The 16,551-nt window shown below is 41.7% G+C and overlaps 3 protein-coding genes across 4 annotated transcripts; 2 read left to right on the top strand and 1 right to left on the bottom strand.

The window, feature by feature from the left end:
* Positions 1-49: 49 nt before the first annotated feature.
* dnaaf19 (dynein axonemal assembly factor 19) lies at positions 50-2,049 on the top strand. Its single transcript, XM_069675756.1, has 3 exons — positions 50-96; positions 1,115-1,263; positions 1,941-2,049. Exons 2-3 carry the CDS (start codon positions 1,118-1,120, stop codon positions 2,047-2,049), a joined length of 255 nt encoding a protein of 84 aa, XP_069531857.1. The 5' UTR covers positions 50-96; positions 1,115-1,117.
* A 1,167-nt stretch (positions 2,050-3,216) lies between these two features.
* Positions 3,217-13,199, top strand: abi3a (ABI family, member 3a). 2 transcript variants are annotated; one of them, XM_069676366.1, is made up of 12 exons: positions 3,217-3,302; positions 4,117-4,250; positions 4,965-5,135; positions 6,308-6,496; positions 8,334-8,392; positions 8,532-8,585; positions 9,213-9,658; positions 9,849-9,977; positions 10,465-10,599; positions 11,472-11,585; positions 11,777-11,902; positions 12,047-13,199. In XM_069676366.1, exons 2-12 carry the CDS (start codon positions 4,119-4,121, stop codon positions 12,208-12,210), a joined length of 1,719 nt encoding a protein of 572 aa, XP_069532467.1. In that variant the 5' UTR covers positions 3,217-3,302; positions 4,117-4,118; the 3' UTR covers positions 12,211-13,199. The 2 variants fall into 2 exon arrangements, with proteins under 2 accessions (XP_069532467.1, XP_069532468.1); XM_069676367.1 differs by lacking the exons at positions 10,465-10,599; positions 11,472-11,585.
* Positions 13,200-13,753: 554 nt separating this feature from the next.
* On the bottom strand, positions 13,754-15,475 carry LOC138604436 (interferon a3-like). The gene is made up of 5 exons (XM_069676368.1): positions 15,353-15,475; positions 14,822-14,896; positions 14,537-14,689; positions 14,267-14,344; positions 13,754-13,858 (listed from the first exon to the last, which is right to left on the bottom strand). Exons 1-5 carry the CDS (start codon positions 15,473-15,475, stop codon positions 13,754-13,756), a joined length of 534 nt encoding a protein of 177 aa, XP_069532469.1.
* Between the last annotated feature and the right edge of the window lie 1,076 nt (positions 15,476-16,551).

Raw genomic sequence — 16,551 nt, 5'->3', positions numbered from 1 at the left:
TCGTCATGGAGACAGTTTGTTGTATGACTGGCGGGGAACCTGAAGAAATCTGAACACAGAACAGAGCGTCAGCACGAGGAAATCAAGCTACTTCAGGTAAAACCTTCAAATTAAAACTATGTTATGTTAGCCGCAGTTAGCCGAGAAGCTAACAGCAGCTCAATGGTGTTAGCCGGGAAGCTAACAGTTATTAACAGAGCTAAGTCATCGTTTTAGCTCTTCTGGTTTAGCCTAGGAGCTAGCGTTAGCCATGGAGCTGCGTTCAATAACAAGAAGTTTAAAAATGTTTAAATAAAGTCATCATTTACCAGCAGTACTGCGGGAAGTTCACATCTGGATTACAAATAATAAGACAACAGTGTAGAAATACTCTGTTACAAGTAAAATATCCTGTATACAAAGATAAATAAAGTAAAAGTACAAAAGTATTAGCAACAAAATAAAAGCACTCATTATGCAGGAAAGTATAAATATTTTTTTACAATACAGAATGATCAACATCTCTCAAACATCATCTGATCAGCTTTTCAACATATTAATCAGAGAAACTTATCACAAGTTATCGATAATTAAACCTGTACCGTCACAGTAAAAATCTCTCTAATATCTTATTGAAGAAACCAAACTGACAAATAACACAAAGATGTACACACAACACAGTGCAATTCAAGAATATATAAGTATAATATTAATATTATTCATTAAATTAAATTAGCACAGATAATGATAATAATTCATTTTAATAAATCAAAACTAAGACCTGTTTTAAAGTTTTATTTTATCGCTGAATAAATTATTATTTTAATACGTTGTACTTCTGAATTTCATTCATTCTGTCTGTCTGTCTGTCTGTCTGTATTTATTTTAAGCTGGTTGTAAAGCACTTATTTCTATGGCACAGAAAGGTGCTATAAAAATAAATATTTGTCATTATTATTAAATTAATATCTTAAAATAAATACATAAGACCAGACATTAGAAATATGCAATTTATTTAATAGAGCAACATCAATAGAAAAAAAGGACAAGAAGGATGTGAGTCTATAAACATTTGTTTATGGATCAACAAATTAAATTAACAACGTGTATAACTGTACCTGTGTGACATCATCAGGCGATGGCGAGCTCACAGGGTGATGTCATCGACTTCTCAGCGCTGGAGAGAGAGCTGCAGGGGGCAATCGAGTCTGAGCAGAGATACAAGCGGGAGAACGACGCTAAACTGAGAGCGGTCAGCCAGAGGGTGTCCTACAGCCAGTTCAGGTAACTCCGGGCTCCTGGAGAAGCTTCCAGGAGGCATGAAATAAGTCAGGGGTCGTTATAAGAGTCCTGGAAACAAATCCAGGAAGCCCGAAACAGGCAAGTAGTCATATCAGGAGACCTGGTGACGAAACTAAGTATGGTAATCTTAGAAGTCAGGTTTGAGGTCACACTAGGGATCCTGGAAACACTTCCCAGCAGGTCATATAAGGAGTCTTGAAAAGACCTCCTGGAGGCCTTAAACACATAAGCCATCTGATAAAAGGAATCCTAGAAATACTTTCAGGAGGCTGTTAACATGTTAGTGTTATCGCTATTTCTGGAAGTCTTCCAGGAAGGTCAGCGGTCAAAGCAGAATCCTGAAAATATTTCAAGAGGCTTTCAAAAGGTCAGGGGTCACCTTAGAGTTTCCAGGACTTATCTACTACAACTCCTACGAGGCCTCTCAGGACCTTTTAAAGGACATCCAGGATGTTTTATAAGGTTTCTGGGTTCCTCCAAGACACTGAAAGAGTCCTTGAAAAATCCAAGGTGCTTGGAGGATCCCAGAACTCTTTCAATACAGACATTTCAGATTTGCAGGATACTTAAAGGGCTGAGCTAACTCCTTCAAGACGTCCCGAGAGTCCTTCAGTTAAATATGCTCCGGGCCCTGTCTTACACGTGTCTGTGTCTCTCAGAGACCTGGTCCTGTCATGCCACCTGAGGCCTCTGGAGAAGAAGGACAAAGACGGCGCTCCACGGAAGCAGCCCTGGAACCCCATCGCCCCGAGCAACAACTCTTCATGAGTTCACCAAAAACAGTTTCTCATCGCACACTCTTTTAATAAAAACAAACATAAAACTAAATTCAACATCACATTTTCATGTTTATTTGTCTCTCTGTTTCTGTGTTTGTGTAACTTTAAAAAACAGTCAGAATAAACAGGAAGTACCTTTATTTTGGTTGTTTTTTGTCTCTTTTGATTTCCTTTAAAACAGCACAAAAGAGATTCAGAGGAAATAAGCTCCTCTTTCCTCCACCTACACAGCTACAAATAAATATTAAAAATAGCTAAAACTACAGTAGTGATCGATTTCTTCAGTTTCTTATGGTGTCTGATGTGTTGGTCCCAGTGTGACCAGCAGGTGGTGCTGCAGAGACTCTGTGGAGGTTTAAACTGCTTTAACTAGTGTAAATATTAAAACCACAGAAGAAGAATACTCCAATAAAATATAGTAGTTTATCTGTCGTTGAGTATAAAATGTTGTGTTCAGTATAATTACTATCAATAATAATATTTTGATGTATTTAATATACGCATAATTTATTCTAGTACTGCACGGACTCTGGTGTGACACCACATTTTTTCTAACTTGAGTTTATTGAAGGTTAATTCTTTGATGTGAAACAGGAAGTGGTTTGAGCTGAGCAGGTTAACACAGAGGTGAAAACACAGGCAAGAGGTCTCACTCTGAACTTGTTTATTGAGTCTAAAACTTCTCACTCTACAGCTGACGGCCTCTGTGGTCCTTGAGGGGTCCTGGGGCCAGGCAAGATGTTTCAGGGATCATTCAAGGGGTCATTAAGCCCCCTGCCCTCACAGCCATCCTGAAAACTAATTTAAAGGAGTTCTTGAATCCTTTTCATTACCATTGGAATCTGTCACAGGCATCCTTGAAACATAAAGACTGTAAGGATCAATTTCAAGGACCTTTGTAGCCCTTATATTCGTTTGTTAAAAGTTATCAAGGATGTTTATATGACTTCAATGGACTACATGGGTCCTTGAAGGGGTTCCAGCTCGCGTTCAGTTACAAGAAAGAGTCATGGTTACTTTAAGGCTGTTTTTTGGGTCCATGTAGCGGTTTCAGTTTTGCCGAAGAGTGAGGCATCTTGAACAGCAGCGAGGATCTTCGAATACGGGGTCGAAGCAGCAGAGGAACAAGTGAAGCTGCAGGTTGATGTCAGTCTGACGGGAATGAAGACAGATCGACAGACACGTGAGGAGTGTCACTTCAAACTGTTCCTGCGGATTACTTGTTCTTCTCTGCAGCTTCCGGTGAGTTTTAAAGTTTAGATACGTTTTTTTCTGTTCTGTTGAAGAGTTTAATTTAAAGATGCTGATTTCTAAACTGTGTCCCTGAAAAGAGCGAGCTCAGGTTTCCTGCTGAAGTTTCTACTCCAGAACTTTTCAAATGGAGAAAGTATTCACATCGTTTACTTCAGTAAAAGTATTATTAACACATCTGAAGTTTCAAAGTAAAAGCACCTGTTCTGCCAGAGTTTTATTATTGTATATTTTATTACTAAGTTATAACTGAAACATGCAAGCAGCATTTTACTATTAGATAGTTTAATCGATTCAACAAACTTAAGCATGAAGGCACAAAACTGCTGTTCAGTAAAACTACCTCAGAGTGAGACATCTGATTGTGTCAGGCAGGAAACAAGCCAACAAATATTTATAGATATTTATTAACAGAATCTTAGAATATAATAAAAGTTCTGTTTAAAATAAGTGGCTTGCAGGTCATGATAGAATCCTGGAAGCAAATCCAGGATGCCTTCAAAAGGTAAGGGTTAATAATCCTGGAGACGAATTCAGGAGGTCTTTTAAGAGGTTACATCAGAAGTCCCGCAAGCACAGCAGGAGATCGAGTACAGGTTAGAGGTCACATCAGCAGTCCTGGAAATATATTTAAAGGGGTTAGGGGTCCATTCAAGAGTCCTGGAAACCACCTTAAGCTCACAGGGATCCTTGGTAAAGTTCCTGGATGTTCCGTGGGACTTTTGAAGTCCTTGAAAACATTTGGATCGTGTAATGTGTGATGTCATAACTCAGGACTGAAAACACAAATGTGTGTCTGTTGCAGCGATGAAGGAGCAAAACTTTAAGGAGGAGGTGATGAAGATCATGGAGGAGGCGCCGAACGCCCGGAAAGCTCTGCTGGAAAACTACGACAACCTGCTGAACGTGGCCGACTACTGCTACAACAACTACATACAGGTCAGTGCTGCTGCAGAGTGCAGACTGTTTCTACAACCACTACGCCAATAACTAGCACTACTACCTCAATAACTAGCACTACTACCTCAATAACAAATACTACTGCTACAACAGCTACATGATCTAGGCTAACATTTTTACCATTTTCCAGTTGTCGTGCTAAGCTAAATGAACAATTCCCCCATCCCGTCTTTATGCTAAGCAAAGCCAAGGGTTTCATTGAGTTTCCATTCTGCTAAGCTAGGCTAACAGTTTCCCCTGTTTAAAGACTTTGTTCCAAGCTGAACTGACAGATCTCCTTTTTATAGTCAATGTGCTATGCTAAGCTAAAAGATGCCCCCATTTCAAACCTTTTTCCTAAGCTAAACTAACAGTTTCCCTCTGTTTCCAGTCTCTTTGCTAAGCTAACATTTCGAGTCCTTTTGCTAAGCTAAAGGTTTCTTTCCAGTCCTAGCACTATATCAAGTTTCCTCTGTTCCAGTCTCTGTGCTAAGCAAGCAGCCTCCCTTTGCTTCCTGTGTTTTTGCTAAGCTAAGCAAACCAATTTCTAGTTATTGTGCTAAGCTAGTAGTTTCCTCCTGTTTACACTCACTGTTTTTAGCTAGATTAACCCTTTTCCCACTGTTTCCAGTCATTGTGCTAAGCTAAGCCAACAGTGTCCCGTTTCAAATCTTTGTGCTATGCTAGGCTAACCCCTCCTGTTCGATGTGTCAGTCAGGTGATGGCAACTTGAAGGCGTTGGAGGAAACTAAGAACTTCACCACCCAATCACTGGCCAGCGTTGCCTACCAGATCAGCACTCTGGCCAGTAGCGTACTGAGTCTGCTCGACGCTCAGACCAATCAGCTTTGCCACATGGAGTCTTCCATCAACCTCATTGGCCAGGTAAGCCCCGCCCTCCAACCCCACTGACTGATGCTTAAAAACCTGAGATTATTACCAATCAATATAAAGAATCAATCAATAAGCTGCCTCTCTTTTAAGCTCGCTAATCACTAAAACTATCCTGATGCATCATGGGAAGTGTAGGATCCATTGTTACTTGACGTTATGTCAGGATATCACACATAAACTCTCACCACGACAACAATGACAGCAACAACAATAAAACCCAGACTAACAACAACAACCATCGCCGAAGAACCATGACAACAACAACCAGAACATGGACCACAACACGCTAACAACAACCACAATCAAAACAACAGAAACATCACTAACAAACACAAAAACCACAATAACGAACACCCTATCTACAATAACAATAACAGCGACTGTGTGTGAGCTGCTGTGTGTTAGAGACACAACGACAGAGTGACGACAGCTGATCAGAAAGTGTGAACAAATAATGTCACATGACTGACACTGAAGGCTGTTACTGTTATTCTGAAGTGAGGCGTCATAATTTATCTGATCTGATGTTTAAATGAGCGCAGGGTCCCTCTGACTGTTTCTTACTTTGTGCTGAGAATACAGATCCAGGTCGTGTGTGTGTGTGTGTGTGTGTGTCTTTGTGTGTGATAATAGCCTCCTCTCCATCAGGGTCTGTCTGAATGAATGAATGAATGAATGAATGGATGGATGACTGGAGCCTCTGTTCTCCGTCTGCTTTGTGTTCACTTACTGTCATTAACAAAACTATGACGGCTGATTTAAAGATTTAAAGTGCCTTTTTAAACTTATTTATTCATTCATTCCAAGGTGGTGTCTTCCCCCCACTACTAGCTGCACGTCTGTAGGTCGACAAGCTAATGTTAGCATAGCATGTTGCAGGAGGGCTAGCAGTTGACAGACAACGCTGTGGTTCTTTGGCCCTGCTCTGTCTACAATGTTGCTAATGAAGACAGGAGCTCCATGATGTGTTCATGGTGCCTCCGAAAACAGCATTAATCTGAGTAATGATGCTTACACCTTCAGCATGTAAACTGCACGTATCGAGGGAGAAGAGGAGCGACTTCAGGCGAAACTTAAACAGAACATTTGTTCTGAACGCTCTGTTGTCTAATCTTTATTCCTCTGCTGTGCTGATGCTCTCCGTTTCTCCTCGTGCTCCTCAGACGGTGGAGATGCACAAAGAGAAAGTTGCTCGAAGAGAAATCGGCGTCTTCACAGCGGTGCGACGAGTCCCACGCAGCCACAAGATCCTTCCTCCTTCTCAACCTTCTGCTGGCACACAGCCCCGCCCACCGTACAGCCGCCGACCAATCAATTACCAGCAGCTCGACGGCCTGGGCCACGGCATGAAGGTATCTCAGGCACATGCACATGTTCTAACTGGACTGGCCGTGTTTTGTCTTGTGTTTCTAGCCCACCGCTTCAGAATGTCCACCTGTAACTGTAAACATTTAAACATTCTGGTTTAAAATTCAACTTCCTGTAAAATTGTTCAATTATGTCGTTATATTATAAAAGCCCCCCCGTGTTGAACTTATATCAGTTGTTGTGAATCAGCAGTATTTCAAGAATAAACAAAGCAGCGTTCAGAGACGCTGAAAAAAGCCAAAAAGAAGAAGCCTGAAAAATAAAAGCAGAAGTGAAGTTTTTGTTCTGGCTCTGTGGGGTGAGTCGATGCTAACAGGAAGTGTCTGTGTCTGCAAAGAACCACAGAAACAGAAGTGACACCGCCTCTCTTCAGTGTGAGCTCATTTTCTGAGTGTTTTCTCCTGTGAGTCTCAGACCTGCAGCTCTATTACTGCAGACTGTGTAATACTGTAAACTACTGCAAACTACAACAAAACACTGCAAACTGCTGCAAAATGCTTCGGACCACCACAAACAGATTCAAACTACTAAAAACTACAGCAAACTCTGTAAAATTCTAACAAACTACTTCAAGCCACTGCAGAATCTAATCACACTACGACAACTGCTGTTAACTACTGCAAACTACTGCAAACTACCTCTAACTGTACCTTAACGAGAACTCTTACAAGCTACTGCTAACTTTATCCTTCTACTAACTATTAACAACTACAAGATAATGTTTACAACTGCCAACTTCTACAGACTACAGCAAGCTGCAACAAACACAGCAAACTACTGCAAGATCCAACTACAGCAAACTGTACACTATAATGCAACTTAGACTACTGTAAACTAATGCAAACTGCTACAGACTACCTTAAACTGCACCTTAAAGCAAACTCTTACAAACTACTGCAAACTTAACCCTTCTGTAAACTAAAACAAAATACTGCAAATTCTAACAAGATAATTTAAACCACTGCAACTACTATAAACTACAGCAAACTCCTTCAGACTACAAAATACTTCAGAAAAATACTACAACTTGACAAAATACTGAGAACTAATACAAACTGCACCCTTGTGCAAACTACTACAAAGTGCTGCAAACTGAACAAACTACTTCAAACTGTTCACTACTGCAAACGATTTCAAAGTACTCCAGAATCTAACAAAGTACTGTAAACGACTGCAAACTACTGAAGGCTCTTATAAACTACAGCAAACTGTACCATTATACATTATAACTAACCAGTGCAAACTGTATAGGGTATTCCCATTTATGCCTTCAAACTCTTACAAACTACTGCAAACTGCTTAGCGGGCTTGTGCTGTACACGGTTGTACTGCAAACTAAATATTTTGAACTGCGGCACTGAGGCCCAGTGGATCTCCAGGTTTTCAGACATACAACTCAGAGACAAGCAGGTAGGGAAACAGTTCATGTTGACTCTGAGCTACAAGCTACAAGCTAACGCAGCAAATATCCTCTAAAGCACGTCTGAACAGTGTGAGTCTGACTACAACAAAGATCTTCTATTGTCTGTTTAGAATCAAACTCCTTAGAGAGATTGAAAAACTAGTGTAACTGTCCTTTAATCTACATTTTATTCTTTTTTCTTCTGCTGCTGCTTTAATGAGGAAGTGCTTGTTTTCACACACACACACACACACACACACACACACACACACACACACACACACACACACACACACAGAGACAGGCAGGCTTTGTTGAGCGTGGGAAAATGTTTAGAGAGACTAATTAGAGCTGCTGAGGCCTGAGAGGCTCTATTGATGCTCACACACTCATGTCTCTGCCCCCCCGATACCCCCCAGGTCTCTGGGAAACAGTCGGAACGAACAGGAACCATCCGGAAACATGGAGCCTCCACCAGGTTCTGTTTTATTCTGCTGTGTTTCTTTTACTGACAACTTCCTGTTTCACATCATACATCTCAAACAGGAAGTCTGACTGTGTGTGCGTGCGTGTGTGTGTGTGTGTGTGTGTTGTGTCTCTGTGTGCGTGTGTTTCAGGTCAAACAAACCCCCGGAGCCGATCCAGTGCCCAGTGGCGCCCCCAGTCAGCGGGTAATGACCCTGAGTTTGTGCTCATGTACATCAGATCTTCAGTCTGGTTTCACTTCTTCAAACTCAGGTTACAACACAGACTGTAGAAGAGAAGTGTCATAAACCTGCACTCTTTCTAATGTCCAGCAAAAGGAAGTCTTATTCTATAGAAGTCTATGAGAACATGCTCCTCCTCCTCTCCTGATGTATTCCCTCAGTAAACATGTTCCTAATGACTTTATGGTCTCAGTCTCTAGTTTCAAGTCTTCTTCAGCACAGCATGATGTTCATTTAGTCACTGATGCTCCCATTGAGAGTCACACACACCAGGAAGAGGGGCGGGGTTAGGGCGGGGCTACCTGTGATTGACAAGTATATGAGGATAGAGTTGTAGTGATGTTTCACCCTCTTGTCCATATATGGTCATGAGATGGCAACGACCGTCTACAAATAAGTTGCTGAAACAAGGTGGCCACGCCCACTTGTTATATATAGTCGATGGTCTAGAAACAGGGTTCATTTCAGCTGGTGACAGGCGGTTACACCTGCCGTCTCCTTGACTTTATATTTATACGTATTTGTAAAGTTTTTCAAAACTCTCGTCGAGTTGATCACTGTTTTAGATTTTTTGATCTCTGTCCCTCTCAGCTCCAGTTTTGGGACACCGGTTGCTCCGCCCACCATCCCCACCACCTGCCAGCCCCCGCCTGAGTGTGACATCATCACCGCTCTGCTGGATGATGCCCCGCCTCCTCCTCCTATTGTAGGGAATGGAATCTCAGCTATGGATGTCACCTCTGTCCCGCCCCCTCCCCCTCCCCCTCCCCCACCTGATTCATCTGGAGTAATAGTGGCTCCTCCCCCTCCCCCACCTGATTCATTTGGAGTAATAGTGGCTCCGCCCCCTCCGCCTCCTCCACTTGATTCACCAGGAGTAATGGTGGTTCTGCCCCCTCCCCCTCCTCCACCTGATTCTTTGGGAGTAATGGTGGCTCCGTTGGCTCCGCCCCCTCCCCCAGAAGCTTTGACCGTAGACAATGCTTTGTCCCTGGCCCCTCCCCCACCCCCTGCCCCACCCCTCAGCCTGGAGACAGGTGAGATCATGTTAAATCTAATCAACATGTGAAAGGTCTGGATTAATTAAACCACGCTGCGTTCAGCTGCAACAAAATGCTGCAAAATATTAATTGAAGCAGAAATGATGCTGCGTTTAACACCCTGTTGTGTGTTGTGGTACTCAAATGGTGACATCATGATGACATCACACCACCTCTGTCTCCTCAGTGCTGGAGGAGAGCAGCCTTCCCTCTCCTCCTCCCCCTCCTGATGATGGTGGCTTTTCGCCGCTGCCCAGTGACGGCTCAGAACTGCCAGCCCCGCCCCCTCCACCTCCACCCAGCCAGGAAATAGATGGTACCTGTCTGTAAATAAAATCACCTGATCATGTTGTTGAGTAATTGAACAGAAAGAGTAAGTGAACAAAGCTGGTTCTCAGCTGGGATGCTAAGCTAAAGCTAGTTAGCATTTTTCACTGTCAGAAACACAAACTGCTGCTTCTCTCTGTAATCTTTGACTGTCTGGTAGCTAATAGCAGTTAGCCTTTAGCTACCAACTTGTTTCTTATGCATGTACATTGAGATGTGTACAGATGTGTTGCGATGAATTCAGCTAACGAAGCCACTGCACCAAACCCAGTGCAAAAATGTTGCAATTTAACATTGCCTGCCCCAAACTCAGTCTGTTCTTCTTCTCTGCTTTATGTTATTATTGAAGTTTCTTCTTGGCTGGTATTTTCACAGATTTCTGGTCCATCAGTTTCTTCTTCTGTGTTGTTTTTATCTTGCTTTCTTCTTCTGATGTGTTTTCGCTCAGTTTCTACTTCTCTGGTGTTTTTCTTCAGTGACCCTCCCTTCCAGGAGGAGTCGCCGCCGTCGCTCGCCCCCCACCACACGTTCTCTCTCTATGAGGGTCCGCTCTGGCCCCGCCTCCCGCTGCCGCTACACACGCTCTCTCTTCCTGCCTGCTGTCCAATCACGTAAGCTGACAGGGGACACCACCTTCGTCCAATAGAAACTCAGTAGCTTGAAGATTCCAGGTGTCTTCGAGGATACAAGTGGTACTAAGAGTAATTGAGGGAAATTCAAGACTCAGGGGTCTTTAAGTATGTTCTAGGTGTCCTTGAGGAAGTTCTCTGAGGATCTGAAGAACATACTTTGAGTGTTAGGCAGCCTATAAGACATTTCAGGTGTTCTTAAGGATCTTGAGAAGGTTTCCTGGACTCATTTCAGAGGTCATTAAAGCTCAAGCAGTCCTTGAAGAGGTCACAGTAGAATAAGTTGTTGGAGTCCTTGAGGGGGTTACTTGGAATCCTTCAGGAGGTTAGAGGTACTAGTTCTCTGATTGCTTGAAGAACATGCTTTGAGCTTTTGGCAGCCTATAACATGTTCCAGGAGTTCTCAAAGATCTTGATACTCTTTGGTTCATTAAAAGAAAATGATGTAGCCCTTGAGAAGGTTTAAAACATCCTTGAATATTTCGGAGTCATTTAGGAATGTTCAGGGGTCCTTGTGGATGCTGTAGAAGAGCTTTATGACAGTTAAAGTAGTCCTTGAAGAGGTCATAGTAGTTTTTGGAGGAGTTCTTTGAGTCCTTGAGGCGATGGTTGGGTAGTTAAGGAGGTTTTTAGGAGTCATTTGGGTCTTGTAGATGTCTTTGAGACAGGTGTACAGGTCCTGGAGAAGGTTCTGGCTTTTATTTGATCAGATCATGTTTCAGAGATTGTCTATGAACACAGATGATCACTTTTTCTGGCGAATAAACTCAGATGTAGTTCTCTTGAGTAAACCATCGCCCTGCTGCTGCTTCAGTGTATTACTGACTCAGACTCTCTCTCTGTCTGTCTGTCAGTGATGATCCCCCCTCCCCCCCCCTACCCTCCCCCCCATGCTCCTCCTCAGCCCTCCTCCTCCTCTTCTTCCTCCTCGCCTCGGCTCTGCTTACCTGCGCGCCTCGAACACCTGGGTAAGAAATCAAACTGTTGGTCTGCAGTTAGATTAATATTACTGGTAGTAGCAGCGTTAGATGTATTGACTGAGGTAGATTTATATGCAGCTGCAGTTCTTGTAGTTCTTAATTTGACAAAGCTCCGCCTCCTCAAACCTGATTGGCCCATCATAGCTGTCACTCACAGGACCTGTGTGTTGTTCTCTTAGATCTAGAGATACCAGCCACGCCTCCTCCTTTTCTATTGGATATGGGTAGTTTTGATGACATCATGCCGCCCCTCCCTCCACCAGTGGACTACGACACCGACGCCCCCCCACAATACCTTGAGAAAGGTACTACTGCTGATTTTACCACTACTATATATTTTTAAATAAATACATTATATATTTTTATATCATTTTTTTCTACATTATATTTATCACAAGTGTAAATTACAATAGGCAATTCCCCTAACTGCAGTTCTCCTGTTTGTCCAGTGGTGGCGCTGTACAGCTACAAAGCCATCAAACCTGACGACCTGTCCCTGGCAGAGGGCGACACCATCTACCTGACACATCGCCATGACGACGGCTGGTGTGAGGGGGTTCTCAATGGCAACAGTGGATTCTTTCCTTCAAACTATGTCCAATCATGTGGCTAGACAGAAGCCCTGCCCACTTCCTGTGTCTCAACAAGGGATTTGTTTTTATTATTTACCATCACTGCTGCCCCCCTGAGGTGCAACACTGCAACAACAAGCACCTGAGACTTGAATATTGTTTGACCTTAGGAATATGTATCATTTCTTGTTAAATAGCAGCTGATTAAAAGGCATTAAAAAAGAGTAACTAATTACGTCGAAACAGAAAAATAATACACACAATAAACAAATAAGGTAATTAGAGGAGCGAAGGAACATTTTTTAACATCATTTAAATAATTTAAAACAAAAATTGACCAAATTTAAAAGTCTCAGATCTAATATTTCTTCTTTTTTTGTGAATTCATTCAGCCTGACATGACAAATAACATATTTAGCTCTTTACTTCTGCTTTTGTTAAATGGAAATTATGAAAGCTGAAATATAAATTTGTTTAAAAAAAAACATGACAGCTCATGAAATTAAATAAATCTGTGTATAACGCACTTTTGGATTTTTCAGACATAAAATGAAAAAGATGAGAAATGTATATAAAAGTTTATTTGAAGGAGCCAGAAAAAGATTTGTTAATCAGTTGTTTTCTAAAATTAAAATTATCATTTATTAAAATAATTATTAAAATATCATTTTAGTGTATTCAGTTTTTTTCCCTCCTTTTTAAGTTTAACAAACTGATTTTATGTCTGTAAATATTAATTAGAGTTATTTAAATGAAGCTCAGACAGTTTGTTACAAACTTTTACTTCAGGGGAACTCGTTTCCTCACAGAGTTGTTGTTGACTGAGGGTGGCAGTGCTGCCCCCTGCAGGCCACAGACACAAACTGCAGAGTTAAAACATGTTCTGTTTATAATGTGTTCATTCATCATCACATTTCTAGTTTATTATCATACAGTGTTATTATTATCATACTGCTGTTAGTGCAGGATTATTGATTTGAGTTAACTACATTAATGTGTCTTCAAATGATCAATAAATTCATAAATCTTTCATCGTTTTTTTGTGTGTCTTATTCTTAATCTTCAAAGATGCATTAAATCATTTCATCATTAAAAGACAAATAAACATGTTCACATTAAACCGGTTATACTGGTTATACTGGTTATACTGGGTGGTGCTGGGTGCTTTTAATAGAGACTTTTCTCAGCATTGAACCTCGACTACAACAAACAACAGATCTCAAAATAAATGTTGAATAAGAGAAAATATTATTATTCTGAAAAGAAGTGCAGACCAAACATAATGATCAGCAGAGCGTGACATTAACCAATCACAGAACGCGAAGGTGCAGGAAATGTCTTTATTTTTGTCAGTTATCAAAATGTTTTCAAGTAAAAAATCAGACTCAGAGTCTTTCATACAAAACAGAGTTCATTAATAAATAGAAGAAGAGCTCTTTGTTCATAAATAAATACATGATAAATAAATAAATAAAACAACAGTAGAAACTAGCAGAGACGTCTCTCACAGAGGAATAGAGTAAAAACAGACACAGCTGATGAGACGTGTCAGAGATGCTGTTGAGTCGGTGTAGAGCGCCTCCTTCAGGCACCACCTGGAGCTTTGATGGAGTTCACCAGCACATCCAAGAGAGCCAGGTGCTCTTTAGTTTCCTTCCTGATCAGCTCCCAGCATGCAGCACTGCCACCCTGTACACACAATACTACAGTCAGTACTCATAATGTTAGCCTGTACACATAGTACTACAGTCAGTACTCATACTGTTAGCCTGTACACATAGTACTACAGTCAGTACTCATACTGTTAGCCTGTACACACAGTACTACAGTCAGTACTCATACTGTTACCCTGTACACACAGTACTACAGTCAGTACTCATACTGTTAGCCTGTACACACAGTACTACAGTCAGTACTTATACTGTTAGCCTGTACACACAGTACTACAGTCAGTACTCATACTGTTAGCCTGTACACACAGTACTACAGTCAGTACTCATACTGTTAGCCTGTACACACAGTACTACAGTCAGTACTCATACTGTTAGCCTGTACACACAGTACTACAGTCAGTACTCCAACAGTACTTGTACTTACGGTGCGGTCCAGAGTACATCTTTTCAGTCTCCTGAAGTAGTTTCTCAGTTTCCTGTCTGCTCGCCTGGTCGTCGACACCTGAAGACAAAAACACGGCAGATTGTTTCACCGGGTTTGTTGGTAAAAATGTTGCAGATTAAAGGAAATGAAGTGGAAGCAGTGAAAGACGTTGATATGACACTGAAACAAACACTGAAAGATTCAGTTTAACTGTGAGGGACAAACAGTGTCTGTCTGACTGCCTGTCTGTCTGCCTGTCTGTCTACTCACACAGCTGTTGAGCTCCTCTGTCTGTCTGTCGATGATCGCCCGGAACTGATCCATCTTGTCGGTATCCCAGGTAACCGAGGTGAGGTTTTCATGGCGATAGAGATTAGCAATCTGCTTCAGACTGTCTCTGATGAAAACCAACTTGGTCTCCACCTGCAGAGAGAGAGACAGGTATGACATCAAGCTTTCTGATTGGCCAACGGAGATGATGTAATAGTGTGATCACCTCTGCAAACCTGCAGTTTAAAAAGATTGAGATTGATCCATTGATCGGTGATTGATTACCTCAGCCTTACACATGCGTGTGTAGAGTTTGTATGGAAAGGGAACTGGACCCTGCTCCTCAGTCAGCGGACCGCCCTGAAACATAAAGACACGATTACAGACGACGCTTCATTTCACCACATCACACACTCTACATGTGCACCAACATCTGGCGTCTCATTTTAATAAACTGTACAAATATTTAAACATATGAAGTCATAAAGTTTGTTATGTAGCAGAAAATGTAACACAAGTTATTTCTATTTATGTCCACTTTTAAATTTGATCATATATATATATAAATACAGAGATAAATGCATGTAATGTAAATATATACGATAACACAATTACCTTTAAACAGTATGTTAACATATAAATATATGAAATAGCTGTGATCTGTGTAAACTTCTACAGAGTCATGTGAACCCCTACGGGTCCTCAGAAGGACAAATATAAGACCCCCTGAACCTCTTCAAGGACTCCTGGAATGTGTTCATGGACTCCTGGAAGCCCCTCCAGGACCTGCAGTCAGTGTGGTTCTGTTGGACTCACCATGAGCTCGAGGACATTCTGAGATTCACCGCTCAGGTGACCGAAGTGTCTGAGCCAATCACAGCAGAGGGCGGGGCTCAGGACGCTGCAGAGGACAAAGAGCAGGCTGGTCAAGCTGAACATGGTGGAGCTGATGGAGATGACGGAGATGATGGAGAGGATGGAGATGACGGAGATGACGGAGATGATGGAGATGACGGCGGCTGCACGCTGAGCTGTGTGTGAACATGCTGCTGATCTGAGTTCAAGACTTTTATTACAGACAGGAAAGAGAAAATAGATGAAGAGTGAAAGACAGAAAGTCCCAATGTGTTTCCACTCTCCCTTTACACACACCTGCACACACACACACACACACACACACACACACACACACACACACACACACACACACACACAAAGATTATGGATTTATAAAGATGCAATGTTTATTGTTAATTTGAATAAATCTTTATTGAACAGTTAACTCCTGTTTGCAGACTCACAATTAAAACTACACAATGTTGTGCAGAAAAGGTGTGAAACTGAAGTAAAAGCACGTCCGGCTGAGGAGAGTACTGCAGTAAATGTACTCTGTCAGGATGGATTATAATCACCTGTTCTTTATCATTTCATATCTTGTGTCTGATGTGAGTTCACTTTTAAAGATATTTGGAGTAAAAACAGCAGAATGAGCCTTTAAAATGAAAATTATTTTGGTGTTTGTTCACGTGGGAAGTTTTTTGGTGCTGTGGAAGTCCCTTCACTTTCATTTTCCAAAGCGGCTGCCCCAGGAAGTCACACGTCAGCTCTTCAAAATAAAAGCCGACACCGCTGCGTTTCGCAACAGAAGAGTAGAGACTCATGGTGTAAATTATAAATGTTGCTTTTATTTTGAAGGCAGCACTTCATGTGCTTCCTGGTAGCTGACGTCAGCCACGTTTTCTCTTTCTATTGCCTCGTTTTCGCTTTCTGGTTGTCAAGGAAACTGCCACTGACGATGCAACGCTGTGATGTCATCCCTGCTGATGTCATCATGAGGTAAAAAGAACAACAAACAGAATGTTATGATATTATTAATCTTCAGTTCAAATCAAAGTTATTGATCATCAGGAGGAAGACCACATGATCACATCTGATCAGAAACCGATCAACAGATCAAAACAGCTCTTCATTTCATTTGTAACAAACAGGAAACAGTTGGAAAAGCATTCAACTGA

This window comes from Semicossyphus pulcher, unplaced genomic scaffold, assembly GCF_022749685.1.
Source record: "Semicossyphus pulcher isolate SPU_LCO1_2020_fin unplaced genomic scaffold, fSemPul1.0.p SCAF_25, whole genome shotgun sequence".
Taxonomy (NCBI): Eukaryota; Metazoa; Chordata; class Actinopteri; order Labriformes; family Labridae; genus Semicossyphus; species Semicossyphus pulcher.
This window is presented reverse-complemented; position numbering and strand designations above follow the sequence as displayed.

Bases quoted from the DNA above. Each gene is read 5' to 3' on its own strand.
- abi3a (XM_069676366.1), top strand. From the start codon at position 4,119: ATGAAGGAGCAAAACTTTAAGGAGGAGGTGATGAAGATCATGGAGGAG. The intron at 9,659-9,848 runs GTGAGATCATGT...CTGTCTCCTCAG, and splicing joins ACCCCTCAGCCTGGAGACAG to TGCTGGAGGAGAGCAGCCTT. The intron at 10,600-11,471 runs GTAAGCTGACAG...TCTGTCTGTCAG, and splicing joins CCTGCCTGCTGTCCAATCAC to TGATGATCCCCCCTCCCCCC.
- dnaaf19 (XM_069675756.1), top strand. From the start codon at position 1,118: ATGGCGAGCTCACAGGGTGATGTCATCGACTTCTCAGCGCTGGAGAGA. The intron at 1,264-1,940 runs GTAACTCCGGGC...TGTGTCTCTCAG, and splicing joins GTGTCCTACAGCCAGTTCAG to AGACCTGGTCCTGTCATGCC.
- LOC138604436 (XM_069676368.1), bottom strand. From the start codon at position 15,475: ATGTTCAGCTTGACCAGCCTGCTCTTTGTCCTCTGCAGCGTCCTGAGC. The intron at 14,690-14,821 runs GTAATCAATCAC...CTCTCTCTGCAG, and splicing joins CACGCATGTGTAAGGCTGAG to GTGGAGACCAAGTTGGTTTT. The intron at 13,859-14,266 runs GTAAGTACAAGT...TTGTGTGTACAG, and splicing joins GATGTACTCTGGACCGCACC to GGTGGCAGTGCTGCATGCTG.